This window comes from Hippopotamus amphibius, chromosome 9, assembly GCF_030028045.1.
Source record: "Hippopotamus amphibius kiboko isolate mHipAmp2 chromosome 9, mHipAmp2.hap2, whole genome shotgun sequence".
Lineage (NCBI taxonomy): Eukaryota > Metazoa > Chordata > Mammalia > Artiodactyla > Hippopotamidae > Hippopotamus > Hippopotamus amphibius.
The window spans coordinates 57,206,424-57,221,806 of record NC_080194.1 but is presented as its reverse complement, the minus strand read 5'-3'; the positions used below and the strand labels follow the sequence as shown (position 1 = coordinate 57,221,806).

At 37.2% G+C, this 15,383-nt stretch overlaps 1 protein-coding gene across 5 annotated transcripts in view; it reads right to left on the bottom strand.

Moving 5' to 3' along the window:
- MRE11 (MRE11 homolog, double strand break repair nuclease) overlaps nt 1–15,383 on the bottom strand; it is a 67,596-nt gene that overhangs the window by 31,294 nt on the left and 20,919 nt on the right. For 3 of the 5 annotated variants that reach the window (XR_009055481.1, XM_057749119.1, XM_057749121.1), the window contains 6 exons: nt 12,738–12,923; nt 12,076–12,247; nt 10,602–10,682; nt 5,887–6,013; nt 3,377–3,477; nt 2,051–2,224 (listed from right to left, as the gene is read on the bottom strand). Coding sequence is in view for 4 of the 5 variants with exons in the window: in XM_057749119.1 (XP_057605102.1) it covers nt 2,051–2,224; nt 3,377–3,477; nt 5,887–6,013; nt 10,602–10,682; nt 12,076–12,247; nt 12,738–12,923 (841 nt within the window). In the remaining variant the exon portion in view is untranslated. The remainder of the gene's footprint in view (nt 1–2,050; nt 2,225–3,376; nt 3,478–5,886; nt 6,014–10,601; nt 10,683–12,075; nt 12,248–12,737; nt 12,924–15,383) is intronic. The other 2 variants (XM_057749120.1, XM_057749122.1) reach the window with 2 other exon arrangements.

Sequence of the window (15,383 nt, the reverse complement as noted above, 5' to 3'; positions counted from 1 at the left end):
TATGGGAAGAGTATGTACACTTTTATAAGAAACCGCCAAACTGTCTTTCAAAGTGACTGTACCATTTTGCATTCTCACTAGCAATATGAGAGTTCCTGTTGCACCACATCCTCACCAGCATGTGGTGCCGTCGGTGCTCTGGAATTCAGCCATTCTGATAGGTGTGTCATCACATATCTTGTTGTTTTAATTTGCATTTCCCTAATGACATAAGATCTGGAGCATCTTTTCATATGCTTACTTGCCAATTGTGTCTCTTCCATGGTCTGTGAAGGCCTTTGGCCCATTTTTTAATTGGATTTTTTAATTTTCTTATTGCTGAATTTTTTTGCATATTTTGGATAATAATCCCCCTTCAGACATGTCTTTTGCAACTATTTTATCCTAGTCTATGGCGTGTCTTCTCCTTCTCTTTACGTTGTCTTTGGTAGAGCAAAAATTTTTAATTTCAATGTAGTCTAGCTTATCAATTACTTCTTCCATGAATCGTGCTTTTGATATCGAATCTAAAAATTCATCGCCGTACACAAGGTCATCTAGGTTTTCTCCTAGAAAGTCATCTCCTAGGAGTTTTACAGTTTTGCATTTTACATTTAGGGGGGATGGTCACATTATATGGATGGCACTTAACAGAGAAATCCACCCATCTAAAAATTTATGAACCTAACACATCCAGAGTCACAGAGTAAGTGGCTTAAGAGTGTAGATTATCTGCATTTCCTGTGAAAGTACCTGGCATTTAATATTACTGGTTCCACATTCGATGACATCATAAGGCTTTAAAAGAATCATGTTAAATAACTAAAAGCACAAAAATAAAAGTTAAAGGGAATGAGTTTTAAAAATAACATTTTGTTCTTCTGCTTAGAGGGAATTTGGAAAATACAGAAAATGACCCCCTATAATCCCACTACCTGAACATAACCACTGATAACGTTTGGAATATTTTCTTCTACTCTTTGCATACACACACCCACTCACATATAAAATAAAAATAACTGGGATCACATTGTGTATAGTTTTATCTTTCGGAATTTTTTTCCCACTTAACACTGAAAATACTTTTCCATGTTCTTCAAAAGAGTAATTTTTAATAGCTGCATAGTATTCTACACTATGTATGTGCCAATATTTATTTTACCAAAACATTTCCAACTTTTCCCCATCGCAGATAACACTGAGATAAATTACTCCCCATTTAAATCTCTATCTCATTATTGTCATAGGAAAATTTCCCAGGGCTCAGTTAAAGGGCAGATCTTAAGCTTCTTGACACACACTGCCAAAATGCTTTTCAGTGCAGCTGTTCAAATTCTATTCTCCTACCAGCAGGGTACTAAATACCTTTCTCAAATTGTTGCCACTTTGACAGACAAAAAATACATTTGAGTTCCTTTGATTATCCTAGGTTAAATACCAGTTTCATATGCTTATTAGCCATTTATATTTCTTTTGTGAACCACCTATTCACGTCCTCTGTTCATTATTCTATTGAAATGTTTAGAATTCTTCTTAAGATTCATAAGAGTCGTCTATTATTATATTAAGAATATTAACCTTTTGTTCTGCCCACATACGAATATTTTCTCCATGTCAATACCCTCTAATTTTGTTTTTCGACAATCTGACATGCAAACATTTAAAAATTTTATGTAGTCAAATCTAAAGAGCTTTTCCTCTGCTTTTATGTGTAGAGAGACTGCATTTTCTAGGTGAAATTCAAAATCTCAATCAAAACTTACTAAAACATTGAAATAAGCAGACATTTTCACCCTCTGAGGTTCATTTTAAAGCACTTTCATGATCTTCAAGAGAAGATAACTATGGGGAACAAAACTAACATTTATTGGCTATCAATCATATTTGAGACTGTGTTCTAGATACTTATTAGACATTTTCTAACTTAATTCTCATTTTATGATCTCAATTTTATAGATAGATGAGGAAACTAAACAAATTAGTGAAGTTAGTGATTTACCAGAAAGAAACTCAGAGCTACTCTTAAGGAGAGACTATCTAAATATTAGATTTTCCACCCCAAATTACTCACCTCTTCATCGATTTTATCTTCTAAGGCTTCAATATGACGTTCTTTAAGAAATCGCTGTGTTTTTTCCAGCTGATATTTCACTAATTCCTCTATGGCATCTTTTTCTTCCTTGTCCACAAATTCTTGTACTGCTTCACCCATTCCCCTTTCTGTTAGAAGTGAGAGCTGCACATTCTGTAAGAGACATATAAATCACTGGATGAAGAAAACAGTATCTTCCTTACAAAACAATTCTGCATGAGCAAGGAAAATTACAGAATAATCTTACCAAGAAAAAAGACAAAAGAGGTATCTAGTTATTGGATGGAAAACAAAGCAAAGCAAAACAATGGACAGTAATTAAACCTACTGATAAATATTAAGGGCCAGAAAACGCAAAGTAAAAACAAGAAACAGGAGTAGAATACAGGACTCGTGAAAATGCAGAGGCCTGAGTGGTTGGAATGTAGAGTCCAGAAACAGCAGCTGATGACTAAGAGATCAGGTTAACCAGTGTGGTAGGCAGAATAATGGCCCCTAAAGATGTCCACGGCTAATCTCTGGGATCTGTAAATATGTTACATGGTTAAGGAGAATTAAGGTTACAGATGGAATTAAGGTTGCTAATCAGCTGGCTACAAAACTGGGAGATAATCAGGGACTCTCCAGGTATGGCCAGTGTAATCACAGGCATCCTTGGAAGTAGAAGAGGGAGACAGAAAAAGGGAGTCAGAGAGATGTATCCGGGGAAATGATGGCCAGACAGATAAAACCGTGCTTGCTTTGAAGATGGAACAGCTTCCAGAAAGGAACACAGCCCTGCCAACACCTCAATTTTAGTCCAGCGAGACCAGTGTCAGGTTTCTGACCTAAAAAACTATAAGGTAATAAATCTATGTTGTTTTAAACCACTAAGTTTGTGGACATTTATTTCAGCAGCAATAGGAAGATAATACGACCAGGGATCTCAAAGTGGCATCTACTCATGACAATAAGAGTAGCTTGACCATCCAGTGGCTATATTAATGAAGTAATTCTGAAATTACATCCAGATGCAAGAAAATTAAATCCTGGATTCAGACGTATTTAGTAGCGATAAAAAGAAAGAGAATAACAACATCGAAAGTAATAGACACAATAATGACTATTAATGACTAACATTAATTAAGCACTTACTTTTTTTGATATGTAATAACTATAAATGAACGTAACTGTCACCCTACTTACTTCACGGAAAAATTCTGAGGATTCATTTTGTTTAAACTATCAATTACGTATATCCTAAATTTAAATCTGTTATTATAAGATAGCCATTATTCAACTTGAGAACTGTAACTAAGAAATTACCTTCTCTGCGGTTTGAAAATACTGTTTCACAAGGTCTTCTACCCTTAGAGTTGTTCCTTCTGAAGGTTTTGTGATGAAATTCCCAAAGTTGATCTCTTCTTCTAGGAAAAAGAATTCCATGAAAAAAAAAAAAAATAGGGGCTTCTATTATAATGTGCTGTCAGGGAAGAAGGTATGGCCAAACTTTATCAACTATCAGTTTGCTCAACACAGTAAATTCTGAGGCAGAAACATGGCATTTTTGCTAATATTTAGAGTTTTTTCCTCAAAGTCTGTATTTCTTTTCCATATCTCCAAGTAGTATGTCTCTTGGAGCTGCTCTCACAGAATGGTCCACAGATCTCTGGGAGTCTCCCATACTGGTTCAGGGAGCTCAAGGTCAAAAGTACTTTCATAATAATACTAAGACATTATTTATCTCTTCCACAGTATTAACATTTGCACCAATGATACAAAAGCACTTGTGGGACTCGCAGGTAAAACTGCTGATGCCTTGGGGATGGGTCAAGGCAGCGGCTCTGAGTTCTACTAATAGTCATCACCACGTACTCACATTTCAAAACAAGGCAAAACAAAAAGCCATTTCACATAAGAATGTCCTTGATGAAACAGCAAAAATTATTAATTTAATTAAATCTTGGCCCTTAAGCACATATCTTTTTAATATTCTGTAAGACAAATGCGAAGTAGGTTTAAAGCACATTTGCTGCATTCCTAAGCAGGATGGTTGCCTCAAAAAACAGCAGGTCTAGAATAAAGAGTACTGGGTAAGAAGTCAAAAAGCATAGGGTCCAGCATGTGCTCTGCTCATAATCTTTGTCAGGGAAATGAATATTAACTGTCTAGCAGGTATGTGACCTGGTGTGGAAAACACAATGATAACATGATAGGATGCCACCCATAATAGCAAATGATCACAATACAAGATGGTAAGTGCTACAACAGAGGTAAAAACAGAAAATATGACACACAGAGAAGAAATAAATTAATTCTTCTCAAAGTTTGAAAATAACATGCAGACAGCAAACGCTGTTATCATCTGACTCAAGACTTGCAGAATGAATAAAACTTACTAAGCAAAAGGAGAAAAAGAAAAAATATTTTAGACAGAGGGAAAAGTTTATGCAATGGCTTAAGGGGTAAAAAGGCATAAAGTTCAGGGTGCCTCTTGCAAAGTGGTGAGGACAAGTGAATAGAAATTTTTTCTGAATTTCATGACAGGAGAATTAACATTACTTCATAAATATGATTACCATATTTTACTATGCCATACACTATGTTAAGACCATTTACACACAGTATATCATCTAATCCCCACAACAATCCTATCAGGCAGGCACAGTTATCCTTATTTTGTAGACAAGAAAACTAAACATCAAGGAGATTAAGTGATTTGCATGATGTCACACATGTAATTAAAGTAGCAGAGCTGGCCAAAACAACAAACAATTTCATGCTTTCAATAAGAGATACAAAAGGGTCATTATTTCCATTCAGCAATTAATGTTTAAACAAAAAAGGGATCATTAGAACAAAACTGACTACGGATGAAACTCAAGTAACATAAGGTACTAGTTCTAAACTTCATATTCGCACAAATGCTACACCCATAAAACTTCAAGGAATTGATAAGGATGGACAATTAAAGTAAATCACCATCAATAAACACCTAGTTAAAATTCATAGCATAAAAATATCATTCTCTGATATAGATTCTTCCCCCCTGAAACAGTATTCTATGGGCTCCATTTAAATATCCAAATGACCGTTTCAGGCTGAATTAACAGCACACACCATTTTGATCACAATTTCACTATGAAAACAGAAGCCCATTAAATTGGGGTTAATAAAAACCTAGACCCCGTACATGTAAGCAAGGACTATATCCTTCCATGAAAATTCTCACTCAGTAGCTCTAAGCAGAAGAGCCTCTGTATTTAAAAGGACCAACACTTCTTTTAAAGAAGCACTATTTCAGTAAGATGACCTGTTTTTGATAAATGCTAAAATAAGGGCAATTCATTTTTATGAAATTTAATTGGAAATTATCTGATCATCAGAAACATCAAACTTAAGCCCTTAAGTATGTATCTTTTTAACATTATAGGACACCTCTTATTTCAAAAGATTGGAGTCTTCTTAAATCACTGTACACTGTAAAGTTGAAACATTTAGCTCTGCAAAATTGGGGAGTATATTCTCTGGACATTAATAATGTAGAGTAAATAATATTTAAACACTAGATCTCTAAAGTGCGTGTTGTTCATCAGCAGCACTTTTTAAAAAAGCTGCAAGAGCCTTCATTTCTTTATTGATGTCCACAGGTTTACAAAGGATTGCTATCTAATTTTTAGAAGAGATTTAATTACCCCAACTATCAGTTTATTTATCTAAGATATTAGAAAGATTTATAATAAAACATTTTCCATTATTGTTTTATACTTTGACTAGAGACTGATTTATGTAAAGCCTATAAGAACATTTTTAATTTGTAAAGATAACTAGCTTACCCATGTTTTTCTTTTGTTCTCTACGCCTGAAAAAATGGATAACATCTTTTGGATTAGCTACCCGGTCCACAAATTTCTGGCTAAAGCGAAGAACACTGAATGGTTCAAAGCCTCCACTATAGTCCACCTGGAAATACAGAATAAAAATTAAGGCTAGGAAAACAACAGATCACCAATTTCAGTATTCATGTTTATGCATAATACTTTTAAGCTAACATGTTAATGTTCCACAATTCATTTTAAAGAGCATGATGATGTTATACCATTTATTCTACTAAGAAAATAAAGCTTCAAGGTTTATACTTATGCAAAACTTTGTTTGATGGAATCAGGATATTCCATCAAACAGACATGTCCAAGCAGATAGATATGTTCATTCTGACATTGTGGGAATTCAAGTAAGAATTCCCACAATGTCAGAATAATTGCATCTTCCCATGATAAAACTAACAGTCTAGGTGCCAGGAATATCATCTGAAAAGGATGTGAAATTTCTAAACAAATTTTTCACATTTTTAAAATAGAAAGAGATTCTCTACCAAAACAAAATGCTGGCCCTAGATGCGTTTGTTAACTGGTCTATCATGTAGGGATAAGCTTTCATGCTAGACAAAAATAAACACTAGGAAAACTCCTGGAGGAAAAGAAGCAAGTCTATGAGCTTTGAGAAATGATCGCCTTCAAAACACAGTACAATCGTCCCTCAGTATTCTCAGAGAATTGGTTCCAGGACCCCTGCGAACACCAAAATCTGCAGATGCTCAAGTCCCTTATAAATGGCGGAGTTCAATCAGCCCTCCATATATGAGGGTGAGTCAAAAATTATCCACACTCTGGCTGTAGAATTTATTTTAATTAACTTTGAGAAAAGACAAATACATCCTTTTTTGACATAATCTCCTTGCTTTTCAATACACTTTGTCCATCTGTCAACAAGCTTTCGTATTCTCTCATTAAAAAATGTTTTAGGCTGAGCTGCAAGTCACGAATGCACTGCTGTCTTCACTTCTTCATCAGAAGTGAATCTTCGTCCTCGTACGGTTGCTTCCAGGGGACAAAACAGGTGAAAGTCCAATGGAACAAGATCAGAAATATAGGGAGGATGCTTTAACACCTCAAAACAAAGCTTTTGCAGAGTGTCAACACTGTGGGCAGAAGTGTGTGGACGTGCACACCCGCAGACCACAAAAAATGAATCACTGCATGTTGCTCTTCTTTTGTACAAATCACAAGTGGGGCATCCATTTTTGCTTGCACTGCAGTTACAAATGAACTGATGTAACACCTTTACAGCTGCACAGCAGTGACTGGGGAGACAGTAGTCTTGAACGGAGAGCGCTGATAAGACAGTGCGACCAACAGAAGTTTTAATATAGCCAGAGTGCGGATAATTTTTGACACACCCTCGTACATGGATGCGGAACTGCAGGTACAGAGGGCCGACTGCTTCTGTTTATAACAGAACTAATAATTGCTCTCAAGGCAGGCTCTTTCTAAAGAAGTCTACACTGGCACCGAGCTCTTTACAAAGAAAAATACTACATCTCTTTGTAAGAGATATAATCGTTCTCCTAAACTAGCTGTTCTCAAAGCATGCTCTGGGAATTAGCATTGTACCTCAGCACCAGCCTTTCCAGATTACTCCTACTCTCCACCCCACTTAGACTCTTCATCACACTCAGCACTAGCTAAGATTTTGTTCATGCATTTGCTATTTGTTTATTGTGTCTCTCCTCATACCTCCACCTCCTGTAAGCCTCGTCTGTTTCACCATCACTGTGCCCTGCTGGCAGCCAGAAAAGAAGGTACTCAACAAACATTTGTTCACTGAATTAGCGAATCAATGTACTTTTGGAATAGTACTTACATGAAAATATTTGTACTTTGGTTTTCATTAATAAATTAATAATTTATTGTGTTTAGAAAAAGGAATGCCAATTTCCAATTTAAGTCTGGTTGGTGCTAATGGTATCAGGCAGACATAGATGAGGAACAGGGGACCTTCTGCTCTGATAAAGAGAATTATGTGGTTCCCCCAAAGCAACTATGTTTCTGTTACCCAGACCATCTCTACAGCTGCCACGTTTTAAAACAGAAAATGCCAAATGCTCAAGCTACTGGGTCTCCCCAAAACTCTTCATACATTTTTAACAACTGTACTCCAGCTTAGTTTTATTTGTAATTTTCTGCGCCTAGAAGTCACAAAACTCTTTCACTAAGCACACTTTACTGAGTGTCCACAATGTGTAGGCACTCTGCTAAGCGCCAGGGATACAGCCATAAATAAAACACCACCTTGGCTACAAAGACATTCACAAGCTGACTGGGAAGACAAACTACATAAAGAAGTAACTGCAAGCAGAATGTTATGGCGCTGTAAGAAGTATGTACAAAGTAGACTGAGGACACAAAGGAAGAAGCATCGACTCTGAAAGGGAGGTCAAGAAAGGCTTCTTTTGAAGAGGGGACGCTTTAAGCAGGTGTTAAAGGGGATATTACAAAAAAAGGAGAGAAGCACTTTCCACGCAGCAGGATCAGCATGAGCAAATGTGTGAAAGGGTAAAATAGGGACTTCCCTGGTGGCGCAGTGGTTAAGAATCTGCCTGCCAACGCAGGGGCACAGGTTCGATCCCTGGTCTGCAAAGATCCCACATGCTGCGGAGCAACTAAGCCCGTGTGCCACAACTACTGAGCCTGAACGCCACAACTACTGAAGCCCACAGGCCTAGAGCCCGGGCTCTACAACAAGAGAAGCCACTGCAATGAGAAGCCCGTGCACCACAACAAAGAGTAGCCTCTGCTCTCTGCAACTAGAGAAAGCCCTTGCACAGCAACAAAGACCCAATGCAGCCCTAAATAAATAAACAAACAAATAAACAAACAAACTTGAAAAAAAGAGTGAAATAAACTGTACTAGGCCTAGGAAAACAGCAACTTTTAGTCCAACATAACGGAGCTTAGGAGGTGCTGGCAGGAAATGAGGTAGAAGCGAAGAGGTGTATTTAGACCAGGTCATGTTAATCCTCTGAATGCCATGCAAGAGTTTAGACTTGTTCCTGTTGGAGCCAGGAGATCATTATGTCGTTTTCAGCAGGAAAGGCATGCAAGATCATATTTTCCAAAGATGATTTTGGCAACAGTGTGGAGAGGCTAGAGGTGGAAAGAGGAAGAAACTGGAGGCAGAGTCAGGTAGAAACCTGCAGCTGTAGGCCAGGCAAGAAAGAATCAGAGCTCAGCTACAGCAATGACAACGGGATAGAGAGAAGGGGCCAGATTACTTAATTCATTTAGCTCTTATAAATGTATGAAGTACAAACCAAGGGACAAGAGATCCAGCAGCTCATGGTCACATAGCTAGTGGCAGAGCCAGAATCAAACCCACGCAGTCTGGTTCTAGAACGTACTTTTTACCTTCACACTCTATGTCCCAGGGCTTCTCAAGTTTTAATATGCATACAAATCTCTTGCAGATCTTGTTAAAATACAATTTAGTGGGTTTAACGTGGAGCCTGAAATTCTGTATTTTTAAGAACTTTCCAGGTGGTGCCAATGCTGCTGGCTTGAGGGCCGCACTCCTTAAGTACAAAGCTTTAGAAGGACTCTTGGACCTCAACAAGGAGGTCTAAGCTGGAGGTCAAAATCTGGGAATTGTCATTCTATAGGTGACCATATGCCTAGACTGAACAGAGGGCTAACTGAAAGACAGGAAGGGACAAATATAACTCGTAGAAGAGAATGCTGAAGAGTGATTCAGTAAGATGAACAAAATCTACTACTGGATTTGACAACTGAAGGTCATCTTTTCCACCTGAGATGGTGGGGTCAAGTGGACTGAGGAAGAGACTGCTGTATGACAATGTTGTTTTTTTTTTTGAAAGAAAATCAGAAAGGGTAGGAGCTAGGAGAAGGGAAATGCACAGGGCAAAAAAAAAAAAAAAAAAAAAGAAGAAGTCTGTTGTTATCTGTTCATTTGTGTATAACGTGATGGACAAGATAAGCAGGCTTACAGGCACAGGAAGCACTTCTGTTTCTCAAAATTTTCTAATACTCTCAAAGACTTATGAAGTCTCTCCATGTATTTATGAAGCACTTGCTATATGCCAGGAACTGTTCTGGGATCTCTGAATACATTAGTTAACAAGATTCACAAAGATCCATGCTTCCACAGAGCTGAAAGTTTTGTAGCTGAGGACAAATAATAACCAAAATAAATAAATTGGATGCAGTAGGTTAGGAGAATGTGCTGTGGGGAAAAAAAAAAGGAAAGAAAAAGCAGAGATGGGTGAGTGAAATCAGGAGTATTGGAAAGAGGGTATGGGGGTTGCAATCTTAATTAAGCTGGGGCCCACTGAGGTGACATCTGAGCAGAGCTGGAGGTGAGAGCATGTCTGATACATCTGAGGAACTGAAAGAAAGCCAAGTGCGTGGAAGGGAGGGAGAGAAGGGAATAGTAGACAATGAAGTCAGAGAGCTCAGCCAACCTATCAAATGCAACACTGTTTAGAAAATGAGAAAAATAAGAGAAAAAAAATTAAACCTATCAAAATGAAATTATTATCATCAAATTCTGACTGCTTTATTATTTTTTCCAATGATATCTGCTCTTTTTACTATACATACTCCCTTTGGTACTTTTCTAAGAAAATTCATATAAACTGTACAACACTCTCCTCTGAAAATTTTAATAAGGTTGAATTCACCTAAATAGGACTTACTCGCAGTCGTATAAGAGGCTTCTCTGGCTGTTGAGAATTTCCCAGACGTTCCCGTTCCGCATTTTCAAGCATTTCTTCAATCTCAAAATAAAGATATTGTCATGACTAGGGTAAAAAGGTACTACTGACTGGCATCTAGTGGTAGAGGTCAGAGAGGACTTGCAAAAATCCGACCACACACAGGACAAGCTCCCACAACAAAGTGCTACCCAGTCTAAAATATCAACTGTGCCAAGACTGTGCTACGCCCAAGAGCCGTGGGCTCCGTGACTAGGCCTGGACAATCCAATCCTGTTCCATCTCCCTGGCCTCAGAGACTGGGTTTAGGGACAAATATCAATACATGACCTCAGTCCGGGGAACCTCAATTCTAGGGGTTTATTTGGAACTACTGGGAAAAATGATTCTTTCAGCTGTAAGGACCATGTTAATCTGTGGGCTGCCACATGAAAATGCCTTCCTTATAGTGACGCTTAAGACAGAAACCACCGGACTGGGTGGCACAGGACTAGACACAGAGACAGAGGAACCTGCACTCTTAATTTCAGTTTCTGGATCTAGTCATCTAGAAACCAGCAAACTCAAACTTTTCAGTTATGTGAGTTACACACTACTAGTAAAGCTGTGACACTGGTGAGTTACGTTATCTAAGGTTCAGCTCCTCTTTCTATAAAATGTGGATGGTAGACTCTACCTACCTACAGCACTCTTGAGTGGATTAAATGCAAAATGCTGTCAACAGTGTCCAGAATACATAAGCAGTCAACGAATATCAGTGATAATTATTATTATCATGATTATTTTTATGAGAATAAAATGTAAAGCAGAAGAGCATACACAGAGTAAGAACTGAATAAGTGTCAGTAATTTATGTTATTAAGATATCAAGTTCCATATTAATAAATGCATTCACCCTACTTCATAGTGTCTCTAGAATTTCTGCAGAGGTTTAGGGATGACAGTCTGCATGGGGGAGATATGGGACTTACACTGAGGTGACAAGGTCCATAGCAGACACATTTTAAGATTTTATTTGAAGGCAGCTTTCAGGGTGAAAGGGATGCATGATGGAGATTATTAGAGAGGCTAAGGCTCTCCTTAGCTACCATAACATCTTGCCGTTTCCCAATCAAAGCCACTGCCTGCTTTCATTAATAAAATGAACAAATTACCAAATCAGGATAAAAAGGGAGAAAAGATTATGTATACGTTTTTGAGAAGGAGGAAAGGATCTGGGCAAGGGGCTTAATTAAACACAGTTTCTTCTATATATAACATTCCTCTCTCTGGAAGACTTAAAAAAAAAAAGTCTTATACAACTGAACTCATTTACAGAACAACAGTGGTTCCTTCCAGGCTTCATGAGAATGTAACAAATACAGGGACTTCCCTCTACTCTACTGAAGTATTTAACTCAAGGTAAATAACCTCTCAACTAAAGTAGAGCTCACTGGCTTCTACCTACAAGAATTACCTTCTCCAAGCAGAAGCTCTGTATGACCTGGGTTACTTTAGGATTATCTGGGTTAAAAATGTCTGGGTGATCCGCCAGAACAACATCCTCCATGAAGAACTGCCGCACTGTGTGCAGAGGAACCTTCTGCATGTTCATCTTCCTTCCTTTAATACGCAGCAAACCAATGTGTCTGAAATGAGAAGGGAAATGAAAGCCTAGTCACTTTGTAAATTTCCTCAGGAAAATGTGCTCATCAAAACACTCATATTTCTAAATTTTGACAAAATATTTATAAAAATCACACCCTTACAAACTGTTCAGTATCAAAAATTTAATCTTAATGTTATATCACAGGAAAAACTTAAACATTCTTCTTCCCCAGAATAAAAACCAACTCGTCCATCAAATTTCCTATAGCACTCTAACTTAAAATTTAATTAATAAAAACATTAGTCTTGAACTGGCCTAATGAGCAGCAAAATCATTAATACCATTGTGATATTCTCCTGTTGAAAACAGCTTAAAATCTGGGCAAACAGTAAGACTATATTAAGGATCAATCTTTATAAATAAATCTATCATATAATAACAGCACCATCAGTACCTTGAGCCTATGAGATGGGTAGATTATCATAGCAAATATTTTTTTAATTGATTTAGAAAACAGAATAATTACTTACTTCTTTGTAGCTTCTCCTGGGGAAAGAGAAGTGACCACTGAACTTCCAGGTTGTGATACGTAAAAGAGCTGTTGTTCATTTTTGGTTGGAGCTATTTTACATTCATGTTCATGGCCCCAGATAACAAGATCAATGAAGTCATCCAAAAACTGTTCTGGAATGAAGTTAGTACTTCCGTGTTTACTCCTATACCAAGATTTTTAAAAATAAATATTATAAGTGTCCAGAGATAGAGAAAAACTTCATAATAAGTAAGTCTATATAGATTTTCTTTCTCCATTAACTAAAGATTTATTACATCCTTTGCATATGCCAGAAATGTTCAAGGGACTGGGGATGCAAAGATAATATCTAATTCCTACCCTCAAAGGGCTTACAAACTTGCAGGACACAGACAAGTAGAAGCCTCAAATGAGAAAGCAGTCAGCTCTACATATAGAGGCAGATCACAAAAGGCTTTAGAGAGGAACAACTCCCCCTGTGGAAAAGTCAGAAAAGCATGAGCTCTAAAAATAGTAAAAGCCTATAAATTGGAACCAGAGTACAGAAAACGGAAGGGAGTTTAGTCTAAGCTTCATAAAAGAAAGTCAAATCTCTAAATATGTCCCGTCGTTTTTTAACATGTTTCTTTTACTGATTATAAAAATAATGAGAATGTCAGTCTTACACAGAGATAAGAGTTTTCAATATTAAATAAAATACTGTATGAATATATGATTTGCAAACTCTCATTTTATACCTAGATTAGATGCTATTATTAAAAGATATGTGAGAACCCAAAGAGAGGAAGACAAAAAAAAAAGTTTTCCCCAATACTGATTTATATCACTGAGAATTTAGGTAAAGTGTTCAAATACTTCACCAGCATTCACTTAAGGCAAACTAACATTCATTCATTCAACAAATATCTACTGAGTGTCCACTATGTGTCAGATTAACCAGGCCTCTTCTAGATACTGAAGACATAGCAATGAACAAAGTCCTTGCTCTAGTGGGGGAAACTAGCAATAATACAATATGTTTATGTGTAGGCATACACACACATATACATATATACACACATACATGTATATCTATGTAAGATATATGTCAGGTAGTGATAGGTGCTATAAAGAAAAATAAAGGGAAAAATTACATGGGAAAGGGAGGCTACTATACACAGGGTGGTCAGGGAAGGAGTCTCTGACAGGAGACCAATGGGCAGAGAACTGAGATGAGGGATGAGGAGTGGAGGGGAAGAAAGTCCTCGGCAGAGGGGTCAGCTGATGACAGAGGTGCTGACATGGGAATGTGTTCAATGAGTTCAAGAGCAGCAAGAAGACCAGTGTGGCTGAGCACAACGAATGCAGGGAGAGCAGGAAGTGAAATCAGAGGAGTTTATGAATCTACGAATGTTTATGTAAAAAACGTTATGGTACTATCACAATCACTGAAGAAATGCAGAATAACTCAGATACAACATGATGTAACTATGCCTTCATGGAGCACTGGAAAAGGGAAGCTTATGTCGGTGGGCTGACTCTGATTTGTGACCCAGAAGCTGACCAAAACATCTTCGTGGAAATATTTTGCATGACAAAATCTGTTCAGGGTTTACCTTCTGTTGCTGGAAGAGAAAGAAACTGGTCCACATGTAGAAACAAATGAGAAATAAAGTAAAATGTAAAAGGCTGAAGAATTCTCACTCAAAATGAGAAATCCTGTTTTTTATAAGACCCTGAAAACAGTAACAACAGAAGTAACTAAGAATGCAGAGGGTGACAAATGAACCTAACAGCATTACAGAAGAACTATTATAACGATAATGAAGGGTAGGGGAAAAGGAATTGACCTAAGCAACTTTAGAAAGTGGTGTTTTTGGCTAGATTTAATCCATAAGGCTAAGGACTAAAATAACAAACACTGTACCCTAGCTGGCAAATTTGCTTCTCACAGCGCTATGGGTCAGCAATTTTGAAATTACTCTATATGCCAATCAGTATTGAAAAAAATAAGTAAACATACTGTAGACAATACAATCGAGATTTCTAACTGTTAGAGGAAGAAGTTACAAATAAGAAAAGACAAAAATGAATCCTGTAGGGCTGGATCCGAGTCAGTATGAACTCGTGCTTGGTTTGTTTGTTTTTTTTTTAAACAAATATATACATACAGACATGTATGCATGGATTAGTATATACACATATATTTCTTTAACTGTACTCATGAGGGCTAAGAGACACTCAGTAGCAATAAGCACACTTAGTGGCCATATCTGGGTTTCTAAATACCACTCTCCAATAAAAGCAATTAGGGCTCCTTGGAGAAGTGGTTGATTCCAGGGTTTGGGGAGAAAAATACAAGATGAGCCTGGAGCATCTTGTGGTACTAGAAGGTTAAGGACAAGCTCAAAAAAACAAAAAGGAAGGAGACATGTTGAAAGGACATGGAAACCAATGTAAAAAAAAGCTCCCGACGGTCACAACTGAAACAACCTGAGCAACAAAAACAACAAAAGTACTGGATTATAATTCAAAAAATAAAATAAATATCCTTGAGTTCACAGTAACATAAATAAATGAATAAGTAAAGAAACGACAAGGGACAAATCTTCCTAACAGAAGAATTTCAATTAATATTTATAAAAAGAATGAGGGAAATTAAAAA